This window comes from Lycium ferocissimum, chromosome 2 (genome assembly GCF_029784015.1).
Source record: "Lycium ferocissimum isolate CSIRO_LF1 chromosome 2, AGI_CSIRO_Lferr_CH_V1, whole genome shotgun sequence".
In the NCBI taxonomy this organism is placed as follows: domain Eukaryota; kingdom Viridiplantae; phylum Streptophyta; class Magnoliopsida; order Solanales; family Solanaceae; genus Lycium; species Lycium ferocissimum.
Window position 1 is genome coordinate 61,744,038 of NC_081343.1, and position 26,638 is coordinate 61,770,675.

General features: G+C 36.0%; 2 protein-coding genes across 6 annotated transcripts; both read left to right on the forward strand.

Annotated features, from left to right (window-relative positions):
- Positions 1–1,090: 1,090 nt before the first annotated feature.
- On the forward strand, positions 1,091–2,202 carry LOC132047839 (protein MAIN-LIKE 2-like). The gene is made up of 4 exons (XM_059438819.1): positions 1,091–1,372; positions 1,488–1,568; positions 1,620–1,937; positions 2,025–2,202. Exons 1-4 carry the CDS (start codon positions 1,091–1,093, stop codon positions 2,166–2,168), a joined length of 825 nt encoding a protein of 274 aa, XP_059294802.1. The 3' UTR covers positions 2,169–2,202.
- Positions 2,203–16,069: 13,867 nt separating this feature from the next.
- Positions 16,070–26,337, forward strand: LOC132046588 (aminopeptidase P1-like). Of its 5 annotated transcripts, XM_059437265.1 has the most exons (17): positions 16,072–16,271; positions 16,376–16,439; positions 16,901–17,040; positions 18,151–18,435; positions 18,537–18,659; positions 18,758–19,036; positions 21,499–21,585; positions 22,018–22,085; positions 23,011–23,077; positions 23,637–23,771; positions 23,873–23,953; positions 24,664–24,718; positions 24,915–25,019; positions 25,090–25,161; positions 25,580–25,704; positions 25,961–26,153; positions 26,230–26,337. In XM_059437265.1, exons 1-16 carry the CDS (start codon positions 16,179–16,181, stop codon positions 26,120–26,122), a joined length of 1,941 nt encoding a protein of 646 aa, XP_059293248.1. In that variant the 5' UTR covers positions 16,072–16,178; the 3' UTR covers positions 26,123–26,153; positions 26,230–26,337. The 5 variants fall into 5 exon arrangements, 4 of the variants coding, with proteins under 4 accessions (XP_059293250.1, XP_059293249.1, XP_059293248.1 ...); XR_009412742.1 differs by lacking the exon at positions 26,230–26,337 and having other exon boundaries at positions 16,071–16,271; positions 25,570–25,704; positions 25,961–26,099; XM_059437264.1 differs by having other exon boundaries at positions 25,961–26,337.
- Positions 26,338–26,638: the final 301 nt, after the last annotated feature.

Here is a 26,638-nt window from a genome sequence, read left to right on the forward strand (position 1 = left end):
AGTTGATTGGTAATGAATTATTATTTTGTTAACACTTTTGTTTTGATGATTGTCATGTATTCTTTCATAATGTATCGTATTGTGTTGTACTGTATAGGACCAAATCAGTCGTTACATAAAATAGGACCTTTCATCGTTACATAATGATGATTTAATGATACGATACAATGAAATTAAAGTAACAATCAAAGCAGACATTGTATTTAAACTAACAACACAATATAATACAATAGGTAACAACCATCCAACAAGTTGTAAATGATTATGAATTGTTAATTTATATTATTTTAAAAGCATGAATATATATGTTAAATAAAAAAAGATTATCTAAAAAAGAATAGTTAAAGTTCTTCTTTTCATAAATACATAAGTTAACGATAAAAATGTAAAGTTTGTAGGAAAATATGTGATCGACGAATATACTCTTTTAGTCTAATTTTATCATAGTTGTGTTGGCTATTTGGTCAACTAAAAATATATCACATATTCAAAATAGAGTTCTAAAAAAATATTACCTATTTGAATTTCGATTCTCAAACTAATTAACTTAAAAGTCTTTGCCATCACATAATTCAAAACTAATTAACTTAAAAGTCTTTGCCATCACATATGTGTCCTTACTATCACATATTAAATTTACTGCACATTTAAGATGGCGAAAGTCATGTTGAAAATAATTATTTTTATTCCAATATTTGGTTGGAGAGTGAAAATAATTTTTGGAAAAGACTATCTAATAAAGATTTATACATTCAAAATAAATATTGTATTCAAGATAATAAGTAGATATTTTTTTTTCCAAGTTGCTTATCAATAGAATATAAATAATATTATAAAAATCGACAAGAAATATTCGTGCAACGCACGTACATAGAGACTACATACCCCCAAAATATAGTAATCTCCTATTATGTTAATTATGCCATTGTTATTTTATTTATTTGTGAAATTGTTTATCCCATTTTAATTATTCACAAGATATAATACAACATAATTCGCATATTCCCTACAAATTATTAATTAGTTAATATAATTTATCTTTCATTTCAAGAATAATGACTAATTTAGTTTGTACAGACCGGACTCTTTCATGGATCTGAATGTTCCCCCTCGGCCCGATGATCACCCGGGGCTTGATGAACACCCGGGGCCCGATGATTACCCGGGGCCCGCTGTTCACCCGGGGCCCGCTGATAGATCAGTATTGTCTTTGCAAGGCAATCATAGGTCAGAGTTATTATGGGCTGGTACTATAGGGATATCGACTAGGCTCCGTCCCCGTAGGCTGCAGAGAGCGTGGACTCTTTTACGCGAGCGCCCCCCACCCTCGCGTCTTAGAGATATTGCTTCGGGTCGGCATCTATCATTGCGTGTCCGTTGGTCGATTACAGCATGATTGGACGCTCATTACGGCCTTGGTTGAGCGGTGGAGGCCGGAGACACATACCTTCTATCTTCGCACTGATGAGGCCACGATTACACTTCAGGATGTGGAGGTCCTCTTTGAATTGCGGGTAGATGGAGAGCCACTATACACTCGGTACGAGCCACCTCCTGGTCGGACATGGGTGACACAGTTGACTAGGCTCACCCACTTTGTGCCTGATGTCGCGGCCTAGATATCGAGACAGAGTCGGGTTCAGTTTAGTGCACTCTGCACTTATTTAGAGGGTCTGGATCCGGTTGTGGATGGCACTCAGCAGGACGATGTTGATCGTCATGCCCGTTTGTACCTGCTTATTATATTCGGGGGCATCTTGTTCCCAAACTTATCGAGTGCCTTTGTCAGTTTACGTTATTTGGTTTTCTTGGAGCATCTGGACTGCTTGGGAGACTACAGCTGGGGCGGTGCTGTTTTGGCGTATCTTTACAGATGCCTATGCCGAGCATCTATTGGTGCTGTCAGAGATGTGTGTGGATTTTTTGCTCTTCTCCAGGTAATATTTTAAGTGTGCGTTCCTTTAATGTAAACAAACCTCTTGAAACGACGACTAAAAAATTGTATTTTATTGTATCGCTTACAGTTATGGGCGTGGGAGAGGATGCTGCCTTTTCAGCCTGTACCTAGGCATCACCTCGAGATTGACATACCTTATGCTAGGAGGTGGACAACGGGTTTTGACCGGGATGTGGATACGCACCACAGTATTCTTTCATTCCGGGACTAGCTTGATCACATGACGGACGATGCGATAAAACTATTTAACTTTACATTATTAATTTAATTAAACGTCTTTTCTACTTGGTGATCACTGATTTGTATTTATATGTTATGCAGCTATTTATATGGACGCCGTACGTCGCTATATTAGATGGTTTGCCGGCACTTTTGCGGGGGTAGGTCACGGGGTTTGGAGGTCGCAGTGTCCATTGATACACCTGAACATCGTAGAGGACCACAAGCCCGAGCATGTCTTACGACAGTTTGGGCATACACGGAGTATACCCCCTGACGTCCGCCACGAGCTCCGACACTACCAGTGGGACGATCGGGCTGCCGTTGATGATGATTTACTAGCATTCATGGCTGTCCAGCTCCACTGTTGGGAGAAAGGTTGGGCACTTTAGCAGTGGTCGGCCATTTGACTCCTATTGAGGATTACATGCGCTTGTAACACCTCGTATCTTTGACCTAAGCTTCGACCATGATCTTAGACTTAGAAAATCAGATAAAGGATGTGAGAATTGAAATTTCCCTGTTCAGTTGTAGTATGGGGGTTTACGCCATGAACGATGGACCGTATTTCAAAGTATACGTCCGTAAACAAGTCGTAAAGGCGATACCAAGGGTTTCGAACATTCCGGAATTTGTGATGTTGAATATCGTAGGGTTAAATAAGGAGCGTATTTCACAATACGGCCCGTATTTCAAATCGTAAACTGAAACCAAGAATTTCTGAACATTCTGAAATTTGACATTTTGATGTCACATGGTTAAATACGGACCGTATTTTATTTTACGACCCGTATTTCAAAATGTATTTGGAATTTGGGAAAACTTCCTTGATGAAAGTTGTAGAGCATTGAAATACCTTTCCAACGGTATATTATGGGGGTCAAACGGACATCTGTGCAAAGAGTTATGGCCATTTTGCGAAGAGACGCAAGTGCGGTCCATATGTCAAAATACGGACCGTATTTCAAAATACGGCCGTATTTAAGCGGGCCGAAAATCTAATTTTTCCGAACAGTATATATTCGTCCATATCAGTTCTAATCATTATTTTTCATTCCTTCAAGCCCTAGAACGACTTCCTACCCTCTTCCATCATCAAGAGCACCAAGGTAAGCCTACTCTAATTATTCCAAATCAATTCTAACGCCTATCCTTATAATCTAAATAAGAAATTATCATTCAAAAACTAGGGTTTTCAAGAAAACCCATCTCAAGGTTCAAGAATTCAAGATTTTGGGAATCTTCTTCAAAGCTCAAGTCTTTAATTCAAGTTTTGGAGCGACTAAGGTATGTAGAGTTACTATCTACGTGTGGGAACATCATTGTTTCTTCCCACGCCTCATAATCCATAAATTATGATTCTATACTAAAACTAGGGTTTCTATACCATGCTCATGATAACCCTAGGTCCATGTCCATGATTATATTACGTATGAATTGTTGTAATTCCATCATTGAGTTCTTAATATTTCTTTATGATTATTGAGAATCGATCAGTAATCCATGAAACCCATATCTTGTATTCCATGGGTTCTTGCATGCATGTTTTAGCTAAAATGATTATTTCATGAATATCCTACATGTCTACAAGTTTTCATGCAACTATATTATATAATTACTTTCATGCTATGCTACAAGATACACAAATGCTAAATACAAGTTATTTCATGAAACCACGTTTACAAGTTATTTCATGATATCCATGTACAAGCAAGTTATATTCATGAAAACCATGGGCAGCAAGTACCACTTATTTTACATGTTCATGTTTTTGGGAGTTGCATTAATTACCGAGAAGGCTTCAAAATTCAACGAAACTACGTAGCCACCGTAGGATGAGGATTGTTCCACCCATGCTTAGGACGATCTCTCATAATGACCGGATCCTTTCATAATATTATTAAATCTCATGTCCGGTAAGGTATGAGTGTTCTTTGGTAGGACGCAAGTACTGCACCATGTTGTCGATTATATTCTTGCTCTCCCTACTCACGATACTTTACACATGTTATATATGTATATGTACTCATGCTCAGGATCATGTTTCAGCTCAATCTCTGTTATGTTATTATCATGTCTCATGTTATTTCTTTCAGTTGCTTTACATACCAGTACATTCAATGTGCTGACGTCCCCTTTTATCGCCCGGGGGCCTGCATTTCACGATGCAGGTACGGATTACAGGACGACGCCTCGCTCGTAGGATCTTCTGCTCGTACCGACTATTGGTGAGCCCCATCTCATTCGGGGTTTAGACATTGTCATTCCTTAATTAGTTTTGCAACTAAAGGTATCTTTGGGGCCTTGTCCCGCAAGTATGTTTTCCGGTCGAGATTCACGATTAGAGGTTTCATAGACTAGTCAGTTTAGTTATGTTAGACATGCAAGGTGTTTAGCCATCTTTGGCTTAACTTATGTTATTTCCCTACCATGATTTAAACAAGTATTTCATTAAATTATTATGACATCTCATGTTTTATAAAAGCTCATCACGTTTATGCTATATTTTCGCTCATGTATGCCTCATGATGATTCGACGAAGCCACGTGGTTCGCTCGGTCACATACGTGTAATGCACCGAGTGCCGTGTTTCGCCCAGGCCATGGTTCGGGGCATGACAGCGCTGGTATCATCAGATCACACGGCGATTGATTGGCATGATTGCCAACCCACCTTTGCATCCCGCTATAGATGTAGGATACTCAGCAGTCACGGGACAGTACTAGGCATTGGTAAGTTTATCGTATGTAGATTTATTTAATTGCATTAATTGTTACGTTTTAAAAAATATTTTTTTTTTTTTTTTTTTTACTGTTGAGCACAAATGCAGCTGGTGGCCGTACAACGATTACGCATGTTGGGGTTAGAGCATATGCCTTACCCCGGGCTTGAGGGGCTTGCGTCGGAGATGGTACGGATATCAGAGGATGGCATCCGGCGGGGAGAGATTAGGCTCACGGAGAAGCTCTCGTTCTAGAGGGGCCGAGTATCGGCCCGGCCAACGGGAGGAGGAGCCGGGTGCTCCGAGGGAGGAGGCCGTCTTTGCAGAGGACGTCTTTGCCCGCAGGACGTCGTACGCGCAAAAGACTCCGGTCTTCTTGCTAGAGGACCTGGTGGTGGAGGACACCATCTGGTAGATGAGGCAAATGAGGCCGATCCCATTCTAGAGGACGTTCCCGTCCTAGTCCATCCGCAACCGTTCCAAGTCGGGTGGCAGCTCACTTGGGGACTCATCTACGTTTACGCCGGCGCTCCTACTTGCTGAGATACCTGGGTCTTCATCACAGCCGAGCCAGAATGCATACACAGAGGAGCGTGATAACGTCGATTGGGCGGCGTTACACGCTTCATTAGCTGATTAGCGGTCTGTGAGGAATTTAGAGGGAGCCAGGATTCTTGACTTCGATGAGTTTTTTATCCGGGTTAGTATTTAAAATACTTATTTTTCATTTAAATTACTTATTTTAAATATATATGTTACTCATTATTTAGTAATATTTTATATTTTAGGATTGGGTGCAGCGGGTCCAGCAGAGCCACCCACTCAGGTGTTTTCTCATGGGCCTACCGATTCAACAGTGTCTTCCCATGTGACTGTCGAGCCACAGGTAAGCTTTTTATTAAAATTAGTTTTATTCAATATAAGGTCAATATTTAAAATACATAATTGACTATTTAAAATGCTTATTTTAAATATGTATGTTACTTATTATTTCATTTTTTTTTTCATATTTTAGGATTCGACGCCAGTGGGTCCACAAGAGCGACCCATTCAGGAGCTTCTCATGCCCTGCCGAGGCAGAGGTGTCTTCTCATGAGCCTACAGAGGCGCAGGTAATATTTTTACTTAAAATCAATTTTATTCAATATAAGATAACTAATTATTTAATTTTTATAACCTTTATTTAAACTTCGAACAGCATCTCGTCCAGGAGACTACCTCATATTCTGCACCAGACCCATCTCAGGAGCCTACTAAGGCGCCCGTTGAAACACAGGTTTGATTATTCAACAAACGTTAATGTATTCAATATAAATAAGAAATGGTACTAATTATTATATACTTTTCAGGTTCATCCTTCGGCGCCTGCGGTGGCGACTCCCGACGAGGAAGAGGTCGAGTTTCCGAGACCCGAGCCAAGATGAGGTTCGCTCGTGCTAGCGGGACGGATCCCAAAAGAAGCACATTCTAGTCAAGGGCGCACGTACGGGGGAAGAGGAGATGATCATGACTTGGAGCGCCCGGTTATTAAGAGGAAAAAGGGGATTGGAGACGATGGCGAGAGCGGTGGGGATGGTATGAGCCTTAGGCCTAAGGATAGTCTCAAGCATACCACATGTGGGACCCATCCACGATAGTGTATATACATTAGTGTTGTACAGTTTATCGTAAATATTATATATTTTTTGCATATCTATATATATTTATAAATATTATCTTAGTCTTTATTATTGTTTATAGTTTCACATCCTAAATTGATAATAATAATAAAAAAAAAAAAAAAAAAAGGTGACACATTCAAAATAAAGTTAAGCATTAATTTAAAAATAACACGAAACCCTAAAAGATAAATAACATAAAGCTAATGACTACAAGTCTTCAAACAAAAAGGACTCGAGCACTTTTCAACCACTAAAACGACAATCCAAACTTTTGCGTATCCTTGAAGTATTGAGCCTACCTTATTAATCGTACAAATATAAGTAGGGTTCTATATAAAATATTGAAGTTCCGGAGTCTCAAAGCACGATTAATATACGGCTAAACTACGTAAAAAAGTGCGAAAATGTAATAAGTGGTTGTTTTGGGAAAATGGTGGACTCCTATAGCGTAGTAAAATATCGTATTTATGGAGAGAGAATTTGGTTTAGTGTAGTATTTCTTGCATTAAAGCACTTAACTGCGTCATTATTAAGTGCTTTTTAAGCGCTAAAGATTTTTTCTTGCGCTTAAAGATATTTATGTCACCTTTTTTTTGTTAGGGTATTTTGGTTCAAAAGATTTTTTTTGGGGTCATTTTGGTTCCGGACTCTGATATATCTCAAGTTGAATATATAGGAATTTGACTGTCCCAAAATAGGAGCTCGAATCTTGCCATAGTGCTGTTACCAAAAAATAATCCAAAGATGATTCAATTACAAATTTAGTGCATGGGATAATTTTTTATTGGGGTGGAAATTGTCACAAAAATTTGTGACGAATATATATGTAGTATATTTTTCTGACACCAGCTAATAATTCTGTCCCTTTCTCATATATGTGTCCAAATTCTCTTCCATTGATCGTTCAATTTTGTATTTTTGTTGTAATAATGCCACCCAGGCACGCACACTCTCCTTCCATGTTTCCCTCCACCCTAAATAATAAGCACTAATTTTACCAATCTTTTTCTTTTGCCTTTTCTCCTCTGAGTTTGAGCCCGTTTTGCATAATCCTATTCGCCAATGGCCTACATATAATATTCTACTTAAATGCCATTAGAATTTAGCAACCCCTAATTTACGCCTTAAATTGAGTCATATTATATGTAGGTTAATTATGGCTTTTCAGTGCCCTAAGCTCCACCCGGCCATGCTAATGGCCACATATTCTACTTGCCAATGAATCACTTCACTAGATTAAAAGCTTTATAGATTATAGGATCATTTAAATATAATTACTGGTAATTTTCCATAATAAATGGAAGTCAATAACCTTGTAAAACAGGTTAAATTCTATTGATAGTTTAAATTTGTTTCACTTTGCTTTTTGCTATTGGTAGGTACGTACTAGTTTATAACTTCATTAAAGATAGACAGGGAGTGTGTTTGTGTCTTGTACAGTGTACACAGCTAGCCTAAGCCCTAAGCCAATTAAACAATCATAAAGTACGATTACTCAACAATATTAGGAAGCAAAAATCTCCAGAACAGCTAATTGGGTTACGTGTACCGATTCTTTGCCAAAACAAATCCCTGTATTAATCAATTAAATAAGTAGGTAATATAAGAGTAACAATCAGACTTAGTACAAGACATACATGGTTGAGAAATGAGTTACTTGTCATTTCAAATCTTGCAATGTGCTATTAGCAAATTTGCTAGCTTTGAGCACATGGTCACCCACTTACCAATTTTGTTTTTGATCACTATCCATCTGAAATTTCGTACAGGTGTTGAGTGTTGATCTTTGACCATGACCATATCTTTAACGATCTAGATGTTACTTCCACATTAATTAAGATTATGAAAAAGGGACTGTAAACAAGTCCTTCAGGTTTCGTAGATTCGAAAAGAAATGGTTTAGAGCAGCTTATGAATCATTTTAAACTTTTTTGAATGTTTGACAAAATAAAAAAATACTTAAAATAAGTCAAAAAATAGTTAAATTAAATCAAAAACAAGAGGTTAGGGAACCCAACTTCTTTTTTGTGTCATTTTGATTTGACTAATAATTTTATTTTTTTATTCCTAATATTTTCTCTATTTTCAATATTATCCTCACTAATGAAAGTCCTAAACTATCATCTTTTCCTCTCAACAATTTATTTTCAGTTTCGATACTTTTATCCAAACACGTAACTGCTTATTTATAAAATAATTTTCTTCACTTAAAAAGTAATTTAAGCACTTATGCCTAAAAGTCACATTTTTTTAGCTAATCCAAACGAGCTATTAGTGGTCCAAGCTACTGGTTCATATAGCCCTGTTTTCTTCTTCTTCTTCTTTGTTTTTTTTGGCCACTGCATTTAACTACGAAAAACTGTAAACAATGTAATTTTAGCATATTCTGGGCGGTTCGTCCAGATCATGTTGTATTCTTTTTTGAAATATTTTTTTTTTTTTTCGAAATCTTGGGGTTCATGTTAATGCATCTGAAGGTAGATTCAAAAATCTTGAAAGTGAAAGCTAAGGACCCGTTTGGCCATAAGAATTTTTTACTTTTTTTCCAAAAAGTTATTTCACTTTCTTTGGAAATCAACATTTGGCCATGAAAATTTCTAATACAATTTGAAGTCGTATTTGAAATTTGAAAAACACTTAAAACTTTTTTCAGTTTCAATACATTCAAACAATCAAATATTCTATGTAAAAATTATAACCAAACACAACTCCTACTTCAAAATTCCAAATAAAGTGAAAAGTATTCTGTTTTCATGGCCAAACATCTACTAAGTGCCTCTAGAAACATAATTGAAGTCAGTGGTACACAGCTAATGGTGGTAAATAGAAGGCAGGTGTCTATATATATCATGTGAGAAGGCTAAGATATTTTCAGCAACTATTAAGTTTGCTATTTCGAGTTCACAGATTTGACAACTAATTTCTACTAAGGGAAATTAGTTACGGAGAATTTTTTTAATAAAAAATGTATTTGGCATTCTGCTTTGAAGCTGAATGACATTACGTTCACAAACTCGAATTTCAACTTTAAAGCTTCATCAACGATAGCTTAATCACCAAAATAATAGTAGTTGATTACAAGTTTCAGCTTTACTCAATGATTGTCAACAACTGTTAAGCTTAAAATCAGATTCCAACCGCAAGTGTCTTAAAACAAAGTCTTCCGCTGTTACTTTGAATTCAGGAGGTACATAGCTTATTTCTCCGATGGCATTTCTTGATGAATTCTTTGAATTAGATTTTGTGAAAATCTGAAAGAAAAGATAAGAAGAAAGAGAAAGATCTTTAAAATTTCTAATTTTACGAATTTTGTTGGAAGTTATATATATTATGCAAAGATTTTATTTCTACGTTTAAGACAATATTATAAGTTATTTTAAATATTAGTTTTATTCCAACACTAGTTAGGTGCCTATGCATTCCCTTTTCATGGAGCTTAATACTTGTTAAAATAATAACAACAACATACCCAATATAATCCCACCAGGTGGAGTCGAGTCTGCGAAGGGTAGAGTATATGCAGACTTCACCCTTATTTTGTGAGGGTAAGGAGGTTGTTTCCAATAGACCCTCGGCTCAAGAGAAGATGCAAAGCAACAATAATAATAGACAGTAATAGCAACATATAATACATAAATGAAGTGAAAGAAACAATCAATTTACCAAAGATCTTTAAAATTAAAAAAGGCAAATGTACAAAGATAATAGCAATTCAGTTAATCTTTTGGGTGAAGAACAGACAATTAAACAAAGGAATTTTTACGCGTTACAGCTACTTCTAATACATAATTAGTGGTAATAACTACCTTTTATTTTAATTACTAATAATAACTAAATACTTTTCTAATTTAACTTGTTATAGCTACACAGTAATTTTTGAATTACCATTTCACAAATACACCTAAAAATTAGCACCCCAATCCCATATCCCCTTTTAATGGTAACAATATTAATCACTTAATATACATTACCATTCTCTCTCCTTTTTCATAACTTCTTACCTTTTATGATCGTCTTCTTCCTCTCTTCACCCTTCTGCAAAAATTTCACTTTCATTCTCACCAACCAAGAAGATTCGTCGTATTCTTTTTTTTTTTCCAAAAAAAAAGGAAAAAAAGCCTTAAAGTACTCACGTTCTATCCCATCTCCTTTGTTTCGTGAAATTTTCGCTATTTGTGTTATTATTCTTCCACAAAATCAACTTGGTGGAAGTGATTGTTTTTGCTTCGGAGCCATGGTGGTGGTTATGGCGGCGCACGCGAGAGAAGGAGAGAGAAAGTTTTTTTTAGGGTTTTGAGAAGACGAAAAATATATGTATTTGTGTATGTTCTATGATATAACTACCAATTGTTGTGGTTGGTGGTGTATTTTTGTAAGTTTTTCTATATATTTGTGTATTTTGTTCAAATTAATTCCATCCGTTCATCTAGTTTTAAATACACGGGTGACGCAAATACATGGTAAGTTTCTATATATTTATGTATTTTGTTCAAATTAATCCCATCAAATACATGGGTGATGCAAGTTGTTACTCACACAAATACATGAGATTTAATTTAAAATACATGGGGTTTGATTGGAAACTTCAAATACATTAGTTATGCTATCAAATATATGGGTAAATAAAAAACGAAATCAATATTGAAAACTTCAAATAATTTACCACTAAATACATGGGTGATGCAAATTGTTACTCACACAAATACATGATATTTAATATAAAATACATGGAGTTTGATTAGAAACGTCAAATGCATTAGTTGTGCTATCAAATACATCGGTAAATAAAAAACAAAATCAATATTGAAAATTTCAAATACATTGGCTGTTGATTGATCGTGTTTGTTTTGTCAATGTATTTTCAAAGGTGTTGAAGATTTAATTTGAAATTTGAATTTTTACGTTTGAATGTTGAAGAATGCATGGAAGAGAAACGTGTAAGGAAAGGGAATATTACAAGAGATTTTGCTGAAAAGAAGGTAAAAAATATCTTAATTTCTCATTTAATACCACCACCGTTACAGCCTAAAATAAAGGAGCCTGTTCCTTTTTTTTTACCGCATGCTCATGTATTTGCTGACAACAAATACATGCGAAAACATACACAAATCAGCTGATTTTTAGCTACGAATGGTAATATTAAAAAGGGTAGCTACAAATGGTAGGAAGCTACAATAATGTAGTCATTTGAGAAATTTTACCTTAAACAAATAACTAGAGCAGGAAGAGAAAAGCTTCATGGGATGACCGTCCATATCATTCCTTCAGATAAAAACTTTGGGCCTTTTTGGGCAATTGTTGGGCTCAAGTCATGGGCTAGTGCCAACTTAGTCTGTTGGTTTTGAACATTCCTGATGACAATACCATGTTAGTAGCAATAGCATCTACTGGCCAATATTAATCAGGAATCCTTCATTACTACCCAAAGGAGAGAAATATGTGACTAACAATAGATCCTTGTGATCCGGTCCTTTCTTGAACCCCACGCATAAGGGGAGCTTAGTGCACGGGCTTCCCTCTACTAACAACATTTGAATCTATGATACCATTTTAAACCAAAACAAATACATTACCAAACTACAAGATCACTGGAACTATTTCGACAAGGGCCAAAATCCAAATAACCTTCACCCCCATCTCAACTCTCAACACATACTCCGGGTAATCTACTCACTATAAGAAAGAATACATTTGCCAATAATTTTTTTTTTTGTTGCTATAGTATTGACTATTGTTGCAAAAAGTACTTTTGGCAATAACATTCTTTTTGTTGTTGTATAAACTTTTCCCATCGACTGTTATTGCAACAACGTGCAACAACTTTTTTGTTATTGCCAAATGTACTTTTTACAACAATAGTCAATACTATAACAACAACATTAAATTGTTGGCAAAAAAGTTCATTTTTAAAAGTTTCATCATATATGCCAACAATAAAACTAAGTTGTTGCCGAATATTGAGTCGCAAAATTATTTTTGTTGCCAAAGAGTTATTGTCATTTCTGTACTTTCTTGTAGTGGCTCTTTGAGATTTATCTCTCCTAAGTATTTTTTTTATATGAGGGTGTTTGACTGGGTATGAACTTTAAGAAATAAAGGAAGACTTTTGAAACGTGTGGCGTAAAACAACCCATAGAAATTTATGTGGCTAGAAATCATTTTATTAAGGGTAAGCATGTAAATTTAGAGTTGCATTATTACTGAGGTAAATTTAGAGTTGAATTATTACTAAATAAAGAAAGGGGCCATTCTTTTTGGAACTGACTAAAAGTGTCATATAATTTGAGACGGGGGGAGTCCCGAATATACTAGCTAAGTCTTACTTGCAAACAAGTTAGCTAGCGTTTGGCCATAGATTCCCAAAAAATAAATTTGAAAAACTTAATTTCGGTGAAATTTTTCAAATTTTGAAAATGTGTTTGGCCACAATTTCTCAAAACATGTTTCCATTTTTTGTTTTTGTTTACTTTTTAAAAAAAAACATGAAATATTACTTCGTTCTAAAAATTACCAAGAATACTCAAACATACCAAACATAATCACTAATCTCAAATTATCCAGAATACAATATTTTAATGTACTTCATTAAGAAATGACTGTTCATAGTTGCACCACAATAGCCATTACTTGGTGATTAGCACTAGTTAATGAATTTAAAGGTTCGCTGTCACGTCCTTAGTCTTCAACTAAGTGCACATGCGGCACTTGACAACTCGCTCACGTTCTTGCACAGCTTGCTCATGATCTTGCTATGTCAAGTCAACCTAGATTACTACACTCAAAATCGCTAAGAGAATAGTAGGTGAATAAGACAGGAGAAATTTGCTAGAAGGAAGGTTTTTATTATAGAAGACTTGATTGATTTTTGCTTTATGGTTTACAAATGAATGACCCTCCTATTTATACTATTCATCTAGGAACTAGTATGCAAATAATAATTAATGTATAAGTCCCTACATATTTACAAAGAAGTCCCTTCTCTAGAATTATCCACTAGGCTAGAATATTCTAAGGTCTTCCTAAGAAATCTTCTAGTAAGTCCATAAATATCTAGAGCATCTCCATAGCTCTAGAATCATCCAACATATGCTAGACTTTTTTTCCATGTAAGCATCTACATGGCAAAAAATAGCTCCAAATGTCACCTAGGTGGCATGATGACGTGGTGGGTCATCACATCGCATCACATCGATCCTCATTAACATTATGGAATATTGCTCCATACGAAATTAAGGGCCCGCATATGAATCTATTTGCCTTGATGGTGAATTTTAAATCTTTTGGATGAAGTTAGATAGTTTAACTCAAATAATCGACAGATTCACCGTGCTTTGAACTATTGGAGCTTTATAAGTGAAACAACTTTACTTTTATTTCTTGCATATTGCTATCAAACCTTTCCATTAAATCCAAATCCTAGGAGAAAGAACATCTTGAACCAGAGTTGAAAAATAACGGAAAAGGAAGAGAAGAGAACAAAGCACATTACGTACAAAGGCAGATCACAAAAACAAAAACCAAAACACACACACACACTAACAATGGTGATGTATTCTCTCAAAATATTTTCCGAAATCTCACAATAGATTCAATAAAGAAAGTACACTTGAACAATAATAAAACCAAGAAGATTGATTATAGAATAAAAATAGAAAACAAAAGAAAGAAACATAAATAGATGAGGAAATGATCTCTTATGGCCACTTACAAATTGAATAGAAGAAAACGCCCTAAAATCTCTAATCTTTAACGCCCATGACTTGGCCCTAATTCCATTTCTATGTTGGCTGCATGTAAAACACAAAAAGATAAGTTCATACATCTATATATAAATTTTCTAGAACTTTTTCCGAATACATAGAATTTACGAAGAATAAATATATAAGGCATGAAATATATATGGAAAAAAGAAACATATAAAGGAAACATAGGATGAATAGCATTAAAATCCGGCAGAGGAAAATGTCCACCACTTTATTCAGCTCGACACTCCACAAAAAGTGTCATCTTGCTTGCTTCATGCTTTTGTAGAGGAAAACTTCAAAATAAATCCACGTCCCCCAAGGTCATGTTTCTTATCAAGTAAATATGGAAGATGCACTTTGTCGAGAAAAAAATAAAGGAAGGAAGGACGCAATTTATAACATGTTAATAATTGGGTGTTATGGATTTGAAAACTCATAACCCCTCAATAAAGAGGTGAGTTACATCTGTGATTTTTTTTTTTTGAAATAAGATAAGTGAAAAGATGAAATTAAAAAAGTGTTTTAGGAGGAAGAAAGAGTAGTCGAATAGTACCACTAACAGTGGTTATAGAGAGAGGAAAAGGTGTAATTAAGAGAAATTAAGAGGTGTAATTAATAGAATTAAGAGAGTGACTTTTTGCATTTTAATACATAACATATTAATTTTAAGATGAGAAAAAAAGCAAAAAAAGGAGAAAAAAGATAAATGATCTTCTAGGCCATAGAGAGGTGCCACATCACTTTGTCTATGCCTAGCTTTATATTATATATAGATATAGATTTGAGTAAGTTTTAAAAAATTTTAAAAGGCTAGGCCTCATTTGTTTTTATTAAGATTAAGACGTCTGAATCTGAATGCACATCCGAATAAACATGCATGCTTTCAATGCAAGAAAGTTCATACCTATTAGAGATCAAAAAGAAAGAAGAAGAGAATAATGGAAAAAGAAATCATGATAATCTGCAAAAAACAATAGTATAGTAGCCATAAAAGAAAGAAAATGGGATTAACGCAAATAGAAATCATAATAATCCACAAAAAAATAATAGTATAACAAGGTTGGGGAATATTGCATCCCCATATAAACTAATTACTTACCTTGTTTCAATCTGCAAAAAAAATCACAGCCATAATAAAGTATAACAATATAATGTTTTAGAAATTAAAAAAGAAAAATAGAAACAGAGAAGCCAAAAACACTCACCTGGTGTAAAAGGAATGATAAAATTGGTTGGGTTAGGATTGATTAAATTTGTGTTACTTATCAATGGTTATTAATGATTTTTGGAAGAGAAGCAATAATAACATGTAATTTAAGCTTAAAAAATCAAACTTTTAAAGGACCATTTATGGCTTATTTAGTAGCTTTTGATCGTGGGCTGATTGAAGGTTTATGTGGCTTTATTGCAAAAGTTTGCTGTATGGGTTGAATGGTACATGTATTATAGGAGGCTTTTATTACTCCATAAGTTAGTGTAGTTGAAATGAACCAAAAGATGCAATAAAAAATGAGAAAAATGGCAGAAAAAGGAGAAAAAAAGATAATGCCAATGAGGACATAGAAATGTGCCACATAGAATTGTCTATGCCTAGCTTTATATTATATATAGATATAGATATAGATATATTAGCCACAAGGAGAAAAGAAAATAATGAGGAAAATAAAATCGAAGAAAAATTTGTGTCTTCCGGGGGAATCCTATTATAATTTCCGGGAAACTTTTTCCTTTTGTTTTCAAAAATCAAAGGACCCAGGTGATGGTTGTAGAGAATCACTCGTATACGAGTATAGTACAACCAATAAACAGTCCCATTCTTCCAAAACTTAGTATTATACAAGTCAATCTCCTCTCTCAATTCCATTTTAGAAAGAATGGCGGACACACTCGCTGCTCTAAGGTCCTTAATGTCCTTTCACTCTCCTCCCCTCCATGCTTTAATTGTTCCTTCCGAAGATTATCATCAGGTTCACTCTTTCTCCCCACACCTCCCATTATTATTATTATTATTATTTTTGTGTGTTAGGTATATTTAATTGTTTACTTGAGTACTCAATGGATGATGTGACAGAGCGAATATGTATCGGCACGGGACAAAAGGCGCGCATTTGTCTCTGGATTCACCGGAACTGCTGGTTTGTTTAATTGCTCCATGTTGTTTTAGTAGTATTTTTCAGTTTTCGATTCTGATTGCTGTTTAACTGCTTGTTTGGATGGTTGTTACACATAGTTTCATAATTTGTCGTATTGTATTCTTTTGATGTTTGGATAGATTGTATTTCTAGTGCTACACATAACAATCTGAAGAATAAACTTACATTATTATAAAGAAAAGTTGGATATGTGATAAAATAATTAAGAAAAAAGGTACGGTAAAGGATAAAATAGGATTATGAAATAATAAGCAAAGTCAAAATAAGAAGAAAAAAATGTAACGATGCGACCACACCAAAATCGGTCGTTACGTAAATGGGTAACAACCGTCCAAACAAGCTGTTAATATCCTTTATAGAAGCATGTAGTATGTGTATATTAGTTTGCATTGGCTGGAGTAAATTTGGTAGAAATTAAGCAGATTATATTCCTATTTGAGTAGGTTTGGCCCTTATAACCATGAAAGAAGCACTTCTGTGGACCGATGGGCGGTACTTCTTACAGGCAACTCAGCAGCTTAGTGACCAGTGGAAGCTCATGCGTATGGGAGAAGACCCTGCTGTTGATATCTGGATGGCCGATGTGACTACTCATTTCCTTGTTTCTAATTAATTCAGTTACCTGCATTAGTTCATGCTTATTCTAGAGTTATGTAAATCATAAGCTGATTCTTGATATGCAAAGCAAACATGAGAACTTCCTTTTCCTGTCTACTGCATGGACTCATTGGTGCCTAATTGGTTTGGTGATTAGCAAATCAAATATATGCAAGTATCATCACGAAAAAAGCTCCACAGAGTTCCTAAAGTATTTATGTTTTATTATTTGTATCTCAGATGTGATGGATACCTCTCAATTGATTCAGCCAATTATGCTGACTGAGACTGCCATTTAAGTAAGTTATACGGAAATGAAAAACAAAAAGCAAAATTGAAAATTCCAGGTCCTGTCTGTAAAGTTGAGTAATTATCTTTAACGTACTTAAAAAGAACTATGTCTTTTGATCTCCATGTTGATATATTAATCTCCTTGAAGGTTCTGTTCTCGTCAATGCACATTAAAACTTCTCCTTTTGGAATGACAGCCCTTCAGTTCATTCATGTAGTATAAGCTTCCTGTCTTAGAATAATCTCAGATCTTCTCACCTATTCAATTTAAAAACTGTGAGTGCATTGAAGCCGAAATCTCAATCTTTCATCGTGGACTGTTCATATGTATTCCAGAACACAAAGTCATATGGAATAGACAAAGGTGCTTGAGTCCATTTTTGTTTGTGAGTTCTCATGGATCATATTTCAGCTTGATTCTATTATATTTGTTAGATCTTTATTCTCTACCGTCTTACTCTTGCCTCTTTTTATTTATTTCAGTGGATATATAGTTTGTTTTAAGATTTTGGCAGCAATAACCGAATGATAATATAGGAATTTAGTATGTCAAACTGCACTCCATTGAAATAGAATATTATTAACCCATGCATTGTGATTTTCTCTCCAGCCCTAGTGATAATGATGTGCTGTATCATTTCAACAATTATCCTCCCATGTCCAAGTGTTTTCTTCTAATCATTGTATCCTGTGCAACAAGGTGCTGTTAATTTTTTTACTCTGAAATTGCAAATTGAGGAGTGTGAACTTTGTGACCCTGAAGTTCAGCTGATATGTTATTTGATTTTATGATGTGCTTTACTAGAATTTGCCAAAGGATGCAGCCATTGGTGTTGATACATGGTGTGTATCAGTAGATGCTGCGCGGAAATGGGAGAGTGCTTTTGCTAAGAAACAACAAAAGTTGGTCCAAACGACTACGAACTTGGTTGATGAAGTTTGGAAAAATCGGCCACCTGCCCAAGCAAATCCTGTAATTGTGCATCCATTGCAATTTGCTGGTCAGTCTGTTGCAGATAAATTGAAAGCATTGAGCAAAGAGCTTGTACAGGGAAAGGCTCGTGCTATGATTATAACAGCACTTGATGAAGTAAATCTGTAACCCTAGACCCAAATGCTTTCCATCTTATAGCTTTGGCAAATCTTGTCTTCAGTATTCTTCATTTCTCCAATATTATTGCCAATTTACAGGTTGCATGGTTATATAATGTCCGTGGCAGTGATGTATCTTATTGCCCAGTTGTTCATGCATTTGCGATTGTGACAATAGATTCAGCCTTCTTATATGTGGATAAGCAGAAATTGTCTCCTGAGGTTGCATCTACACGGCATAACCTTTTTGTTTTAACTGAATACAATTGCATTATGTTACGTTTTTTATACTCTGAAGTAAGCATGTATATACCATGCAGGCAAACTCTTACATGGAAGAAAATGGAATAATAGTGCGCGATTATGGTGATGTTAGCTCAGATGTGGACCTCCTTGCATCTAATCAACTCACTTCTTCCCCCTCAACCAAGGGATTTGAAGGGAACCCAAAGACTGATGTTGGAAATGCCTCTAATATAGGAAATTGTGACCTCATTTGGGTTGATCCTGGAGCATGTTGCTTCGCTTTATATTCAAAACTGAGTGCTGATAAAGTTCTCCTTCAGCAATCACCTTTGGCCGTTGCAAAAGCTCTGAAGGTGATTAATAGTACCTCAGAACATACTTATCCCCTAAAGTTCGTTGTCTGAGCATTTTAGATGGTTGAAAGTCTCGTAGGTCTTGACACCGCCTTTGTTTGGTTGGATAGGGTCAAGTAGATCAATTGTTCCATCAGAAGAAAAATAATACTCCCTCCGTCCCAATTTATGTGGATCCATTTGACTTGGCACGGAGTTTAAGAAAGAAAGGAAGACTTTGAAATTTGTGGTTCAAAATAAGCCTTAGATATTTGTGTGGCTGTAAATCATCTCATAAAGTTAAATTATTTCTAAATATAGAAAGGTGACATTCTTTTTGGGACAGATTGAAAAGGAAAGTGTGCCACATAAATTGGGACAGGGGGAGCAGCAAAGTAGTACATGAAGACAATTGATGGCCACGAGCTTGATGAGCATTTGTTGTTCCATTACTATGCATGTTTCCTTATGCTTTTCAACATTTTGAACCGACTCTATCATCATTTTTTTTATTTTCCTGAAGGATGATATGGACTTGGTGATTTCGACCCACCTCCTCTAAGAGTTCCTGAGTGAAATGACAAATCCGTGATCATATTTTGATAATAGAAACCATCCATTTTGTCAGTAACAAATTCGTTTGAAATGTAATTCAGCACTGATTTTTTTGCACTTGTATGATTAACCAAAGCTGGTATCAACAACAACAACAACCCAGTAAAATCCCACATCGTGGGGTCTGGCGAGGGTAGAGTGTACGCAGACCTTACTCCTACCAAGGTAGGACTACCGCTTTCCGAAAGACCTCTACCAAGAAAAAGCATAAAAGCATAAAAAAAGTCGATAAGGCTAAGAAATTCAAAGCGACATGGAAAAGCAATAATATAAAATAAAATAATGCAATCGACACAGTACCACAGATAATGAAAGCACAGAAATAGTAGATAATAGCATAAATCGAGCATAAGAAATTATATTGCGACATGCGATTACTAATAAGAACGGATAACGGGACTATCTACAGCCTTTCTACCCCATTTGGGTCCTCCAAACCTCCTATCTAAGGTCATGTCCTCTGTAGTCGTAATTGTGCCATGTCGTGTCTAAGTACCTCCCCCCCAATACTTTTCGCCTACCCCTACCTCGTCCGAAACCATCCACGGCCAACCTCTCACACCTCCGCACTCGGGGCATCCGTGTCTCTCCTCTTCACATGCCCAAACCATCTCAATCTCGCTTCTCGCATCTTGTCTTCCACCGAGGCCACCCCCACCTTATCCCGAATATCCTCATTCCTAATCGTCGCTTCCCGGCGTGCCACACATCCATCTCAACATTCTCATCTCGGCTACTTTCATCTTTTCGAACGCGAGAGATCTTAACCCGTCAAAGACTCCGCCCCATACAACATAGCTCTGCCTAACCACCGCTTTGTAGAACTTGCCCTTAAGTTTTGGTGCACCTTCTTGTCACATAAAGCACTCCCAAGCAAGCCTCCATTTCATCCACCCCGCCCAATACGACGTGTGACATCATCGTCAATCTCCCGCCGCCTTGCACAATAGACCCAAGGTACTTAAAACTATTTTTCTTCTCGACACCGGGTACCAAGCGTCACTTCCACGCCGGCCCTCCCCGAGGTGCTTCACTGAACTTACACTCCAAGTACTCTGTCTTGGTCCTACTCAGCTTAAACCCTTTAGCCTCCAAAGTATGTCTCCAACCCTCCAGCTTAGCGTTAACTCCGCTACGAGTCTCGTCGATCAAGACTATGTCGTCCGCGAAAAGCATACACCATGGCACCTCACCTTGAATTTGCCGTGTCAATCCATCCATCACTAAGGCAAATAGAAACGGACTAAGAGCTGATCCTTGATGCAACCCCATCACAACTGGAAAGTGCTCTGAGTCTCCTCCTACTGTCCTTACTAAACCAAAGCTGGTATAGCAGTTCTATTTTCCTTGTCAATAATTGTTACATTTGTATTATTGGTGTCAAACTATTTTCTATTTGAAATATGAAAATTCTGGTGTGAGTTTACAGTCGACTAATTTGACACCTTTAATTAACTTTTTTGTCGCTAAGCGCCAACTTCTGGCGTGGTCTTTCATCAATGGAATTATTTTCTTCCAGTGCCAAATTTACTCCCAACTATAGTTATTTTTGAAGTTATCAGACCGCCTAACGTACTAGTTTCTTCATATTTATGTGATTAAACCAAATCTGTCTGTCTTTTTCTGTCTTTTACGTGTCGGCTATGATCTGTTCACTGCAATATTTTTTTCCTTCAATAATTTCTTTCTTGTTGGTATCAAAGTGAGTGTTGTTATTGAAAATTTTACTGTGTGGAGATGGTAAGTTTATTACACTTACCGTCTCTCAAAAAAAGTTATTAAGCTTTCGAAATACCATCTGGTTTGTGATCTTAGATTTACTCTCAATCTTACTGTTGATTGCTAACTTATGAAATTATTATTTCTAGAACCCTGTTGAGATAAAAGGACTGAAAAAGGCCCATATTAGGGATGGGGCAGCTGTTGTGCAATATCTTGTCTGGCTTGATAAGCAGGTATGTCAGATTCTTAGAGTCGATCTTATAGTAATCTTGTGAGTTACTTCCGCCTACTGCATTTGCATCTTCCGAAGATTATATATGTATTTATGCATGTGTGTATGTATGCATTCCTTTGTGTCTATGTACATATGTGTATGCATGTTTTCTTTTTAATCTTTACAGGAATAACGAGTGTAAGTTGGTATATGCTGGCCAAATATGTTGGGGTTAGAAGTTCTTGTCTCTGCCAAACTAGAAGATTAGGAGGATAATGTAACACTCAGAAAAGACATTAGATCTACTTGCAATGCCTTTTTTGCAAGTAGTCTGGACTTTATATTTTTAGCAGGGACTTCTTCGCTTTTAGGTGCAGACGCACTTGAGCCAACCTATTCATTGTTTCAGTAGTTTGGCAAGATGAGTTTTAACCTTGTTCAAATTTTCCAGATGCAGGAAATTTATGGGGCATCCGGTTATTTCATGGAGGCTGTAAGTACCGAACAGAAGAAACAATTGTAAGTTTTTCTGGTTTCTTGTAATATTTCATGGTTTTGGCGATAGATACATGCTAGGAATTGATCTGTTATAGTCCCACTAGTTCAGGACTTATCAAAAAAAGAAAAAGAAAAAGAAAAACAAAAAGAATAGTCCACTAGTCAAGATCCAAGAAAACAAATTCGGGGAGTATTGATAACATTTTAAGCTGGGACTTCATCTATTAGAGTTAGCATCTTGTGGTGATTGGAGAGAGACATTATCCAAGAAGTGGTTTCTTGGTTGATTGTCTGTGTAGAAGGTTATTCTTGTGGGCTGTGGGCTGTGGGCTGTGTGTATTTGAAAAGCTTGTAACATGTAAAACTTTGATTTCTTAGTTGATGACAAAACTAGAAGCCTGTTTGGATTGTCTTATAAGTTGGTCAAACCAGCTTATAAGCCATTTTTAACTTATTTGAGTGTTTGACAAAAATAGAAAACAACTTAAATTAAGTTAAAAAGTGCTTAAAATAAGCCAAAACCAAGAAGTTGCTCAACCTCAACTTTTTTTTTTTTTTTGGCTTAAAAGCCATTTTGGTTTGACCAACAACTTTACCCTTTTATCCCTTATATTTTCTGTTAATTCCAATACCCTTACTTCTAAAAACCAATTAAGCGCTTTTATCCAAACACGTAACTGCTTATTTATAAAATAACTTTCAGCACTTAAAAGTACTTTAAGCACTTATGCTTAAAAGCCACTTTTTTCCAGCTAATTCAAACGGGCTCTAAAAGTTTTAGTGGCCCTTGATTTACTGACGGAAGCTTCTGCAAGTTACTGATCTTCAGCCAATATGTTAAGTTATTTATTGAGGAACTTCTGATGAAGCATGGGATACATTATGCTGTTTTCTTTAGTAGTGGTTCCATGTTTTTTGCCTTACTTTACCGTAATTAAATATTTAGGGGTACTAGAAGGCTGACAGAAGTATCTGTGAGTGATAAGCTGGAGGAGTTCCGTGCATCAATGGAGGTAAATGGTTGTATTCTGGTGAAAAATCTTGCATGAAAATTGTTGTCTTATCACTCTTTTTATGTTTAAGTTATCATCATTTTGGTTGTTGAGCTGATGACTCTAGACTTTATTTCCAGTTTGTTGCTTCTGTTTTGCCGCAATGCTGTTGTATTCTGAACCACATGACATGCTGATTTTGACTCAAGCTCTGTCCAGTTACACACTGACACATTTTCTCTATCTTTAATCTTTATGATGTACAGGAGCAATAATATCACTTTTCTATTGTATCCGCATTACAAGTGAGTATAGTAAAATTTCAAAATAGAAAAGTAAGGGGGTGGCCAAAAACAAGAGGTAGAAAGTACGAATAGTATTATCAAAATGCTAATAACATGTATCAGGACTTGAGATAATTCGGGATAGTATGTTTAGTTGTTTCAATTAACAAGAAGCCTTTGCCGTGAGGTCACTTAGCTTGGTTCCTTTTCTGATGGGTGTGATCTTTCTTGAAGTTTGCTAAATTATTAAGAATCTTGTTTTCTCAACATGCAATGTTGTTCCTCTACATCGGCAGCATTTTAGAGGACTAAGTTTCCCAACTACCTCTTCTGTTGGTTCAAATGCGGCCATTATCCACTATAAACCCGAGGCAGAAACATGTGCTGAACTCAATCCAGATTGCATTTACCTATTTGATTCTGGTGCACAGGTTTGTGAGAACTGAGAACATATATTCGGGATTGCTAGTTGTTTTACATACTTCTTTATTTAACATGTGATCTTTCTACATATATGATGGTGTTGCTGAAGTATCTGGATGGAACAACTGATATTACACGGACTGTTCATTTTGGAAAACCTACTCCACACGAGAAATCTAGTTACACGGCGGTATGTGAATTCTTTTAAGCCTTTTAAATTGATATGATGCCAAACCATGTAGAGTTTGGCCATGCACGATGGAGTGAAATTTCATAATTAGAGTTCTGATTTCAGATTGACAGTCAGATTACTTTTGCTGATCTAATCTCTGTCCAGTCTCCTTCCACACATGGTTAGCCCACACTTCCTTAAGATCATCCTAGAAGCATTAATCCGTTTTAAGCCTTGATCAGAGAAACTATTGGAGGCATTGTCATCCTAGAGATCTGTAGCTTTTCATTCCTGTTCTTGTTTCTTGTGATCCTTCTTTCCCAGGCCTAACATATACGCAGTACATATGCTTTCCTGTGGGAAATTTTCTCTCTTGCAATGAATATTGATTTGAAATCCATAAGGATTAAGGAGCAACAATTGTCTTGTGAGTAAAAGAAGCAACAATAAGTCAAAACTTTTCTGTAAAATGCTTTAGTCTTTATTCTTAAGGCTTTCTTTTCTGGTTTATTTTTTGAGGGGTTAGTGTGTGAGAAAGGATAACGTTTGCAACGCTTAGAATCAGTTTTTTTGTTATATATGCATGTAGGCTCGTCTTCTCCTTTTATTTTTACTTCTCATACTACTTCTATGCTGTTTTTTTCTTTGTGTGATTGATTCTTGAGAATCTTATACTTTCTTTCCTTTATCACAACATTGCTTCTAAAAGGTTGCTTTATTTTATGTAGGTTCTTAAAGGACATATATCTCTGGGAAATGCCAGGTTTCCCAATGGAACCAACGGTATGATTATGTGGAATGATTCTTAGTATACTCGATGTCTATAATTTACTAAATTTTCTTCAGTGGTTGGATGTACTAATCCCTAAATCCGCAGGCTATTATTGGTAGGCGTCTGCTTACCATTTTCATTTTATTCAAATGATGTAGCCCAAGATTGTTGGCTTATCAGAACATTGTGCTTGGCTACTCTTTATAGGGCATGCTCTTGACATTCTTGCTCGAATTCCTTTGTGGAAAGATGGTCTTGACTATAGGCATGGTACTGGACACGGGATCGGGTCTTACTTAAATGTCCATGAAGGTAAACTTGCCATTATCACTGAAGAGGTACTTGCAGCAATTTATATTTACCTTTAATTTATCTTTGGCAGGACCTCATCAAATTAGTTTCAGACCATCTGCACGGAATGTGCCGCTACAAGTTTCAATGACTGTAACAGATGGTCAGTAGCATCTTATTACATTGCGAGTTAGAAAGTAAAATTTTCCTTAGCATGATTTATGCCTCTGCATACTTCAGTGTATTTTCACTCTTAACATGAATTAGTAGGTTTGGAATGCTAATTTATGAAGTGCGGGCATTGATAAATATCCTATCCTAACATAGTCGGTCCTGAAGTTTCTTACTGGAGATCTACTACTTAGAAAACTGATATGAATATATGATCCGGGGAAATATCATGATATTTAGTTGTACTAGTAAAAGGCCTGTCAATAAAATTAGGGTAAACCACGTCATACCTCCGTGTTGTCCAGCTTCCTCAATAATCTAATACTGTAGTTTTTACCTTTCTTCTGCACATCTTTATAGTTTTCTTGTTTCAACTTTTCAGAACCTAACATTCATATAGTATTTTCCAGAACCTGGTTACTATGAAGATGGGAATTTTGGTATAAGAATAGAGAATGTTCTTATTGTCAAGGAGGGCAATACGAAGTTCAACTTCGGCGATAAAGGCTACTTATCATTTGAGCATATAACTTGGGTAAGTTTGTAAAAACCATGTTTTGTGTCTATGTACACATGTGATATGCATTTACATGGATGCTCTAGATGTACAAGAGTGTGGTGTGATTGTACTTTTGCGGTCCAAGAGAAAGCAAGACATTCTCTTTCCTTTTCCCTTTCTATCTCTTTTAAACTTCAATTTCACTTTCCTATGATATATATGCTACTTCCTAATTCTATAGGTTGGAAGTGTAATGTGTCATGAAGGTAAGAATCTTGTTTGTTTAATGTAGGCACCGTACCAGAGGAAACTAATCGATGTGACCCTTCTGGTGCCTGAAGAGATTGAATGGTTGAATGAATACCATGTGAAATGTAGGGATATTCTTGCTCCTTACATGAATACATCTGAGATGGAATGGCTGAAGAAGGCTACCGAACCCATTGCAGCTTGACATGCCCCTTTCTTAGAGGATTGGAGTTAAGGTTAATCAATTAGCCCTTTGTCAAATGTAGTTAAATCATGTAGTGCGCTAATACAGCAAATGTGTGCCTTGTGGAGATAGATTTATCTTCCAACGATTTCACAAAGGGGGTCAGCACATGACAGATTTGTGCACTTCAAGGAGATGCGATGAGTTTATGCTACATTCTGTTTTCTTCTGTTAAATCTGTTTTGATATGCGTTACTTGAGCCGAGAGTCTTTCGGAAATAGCCTCTCTACCTCCGCGAGGTATGGGTAAGGTCTGCGTACACTTTACCCTCCCCAGATCCCACTTGTGGGATTACACTTGGTATGTTGTTGTTGCCGATGGTTGTGCAAAATTTGGTAAGAGGAACAGGAAGTCTCTTCGCTGACTTAATATATATATATATATATATATATATATATATATATATATATATATTTGCTGGCTCACTTGTTGTCACTCTTCTCCTTCCCTTCACTCTTTTTAATAGAAATTATATA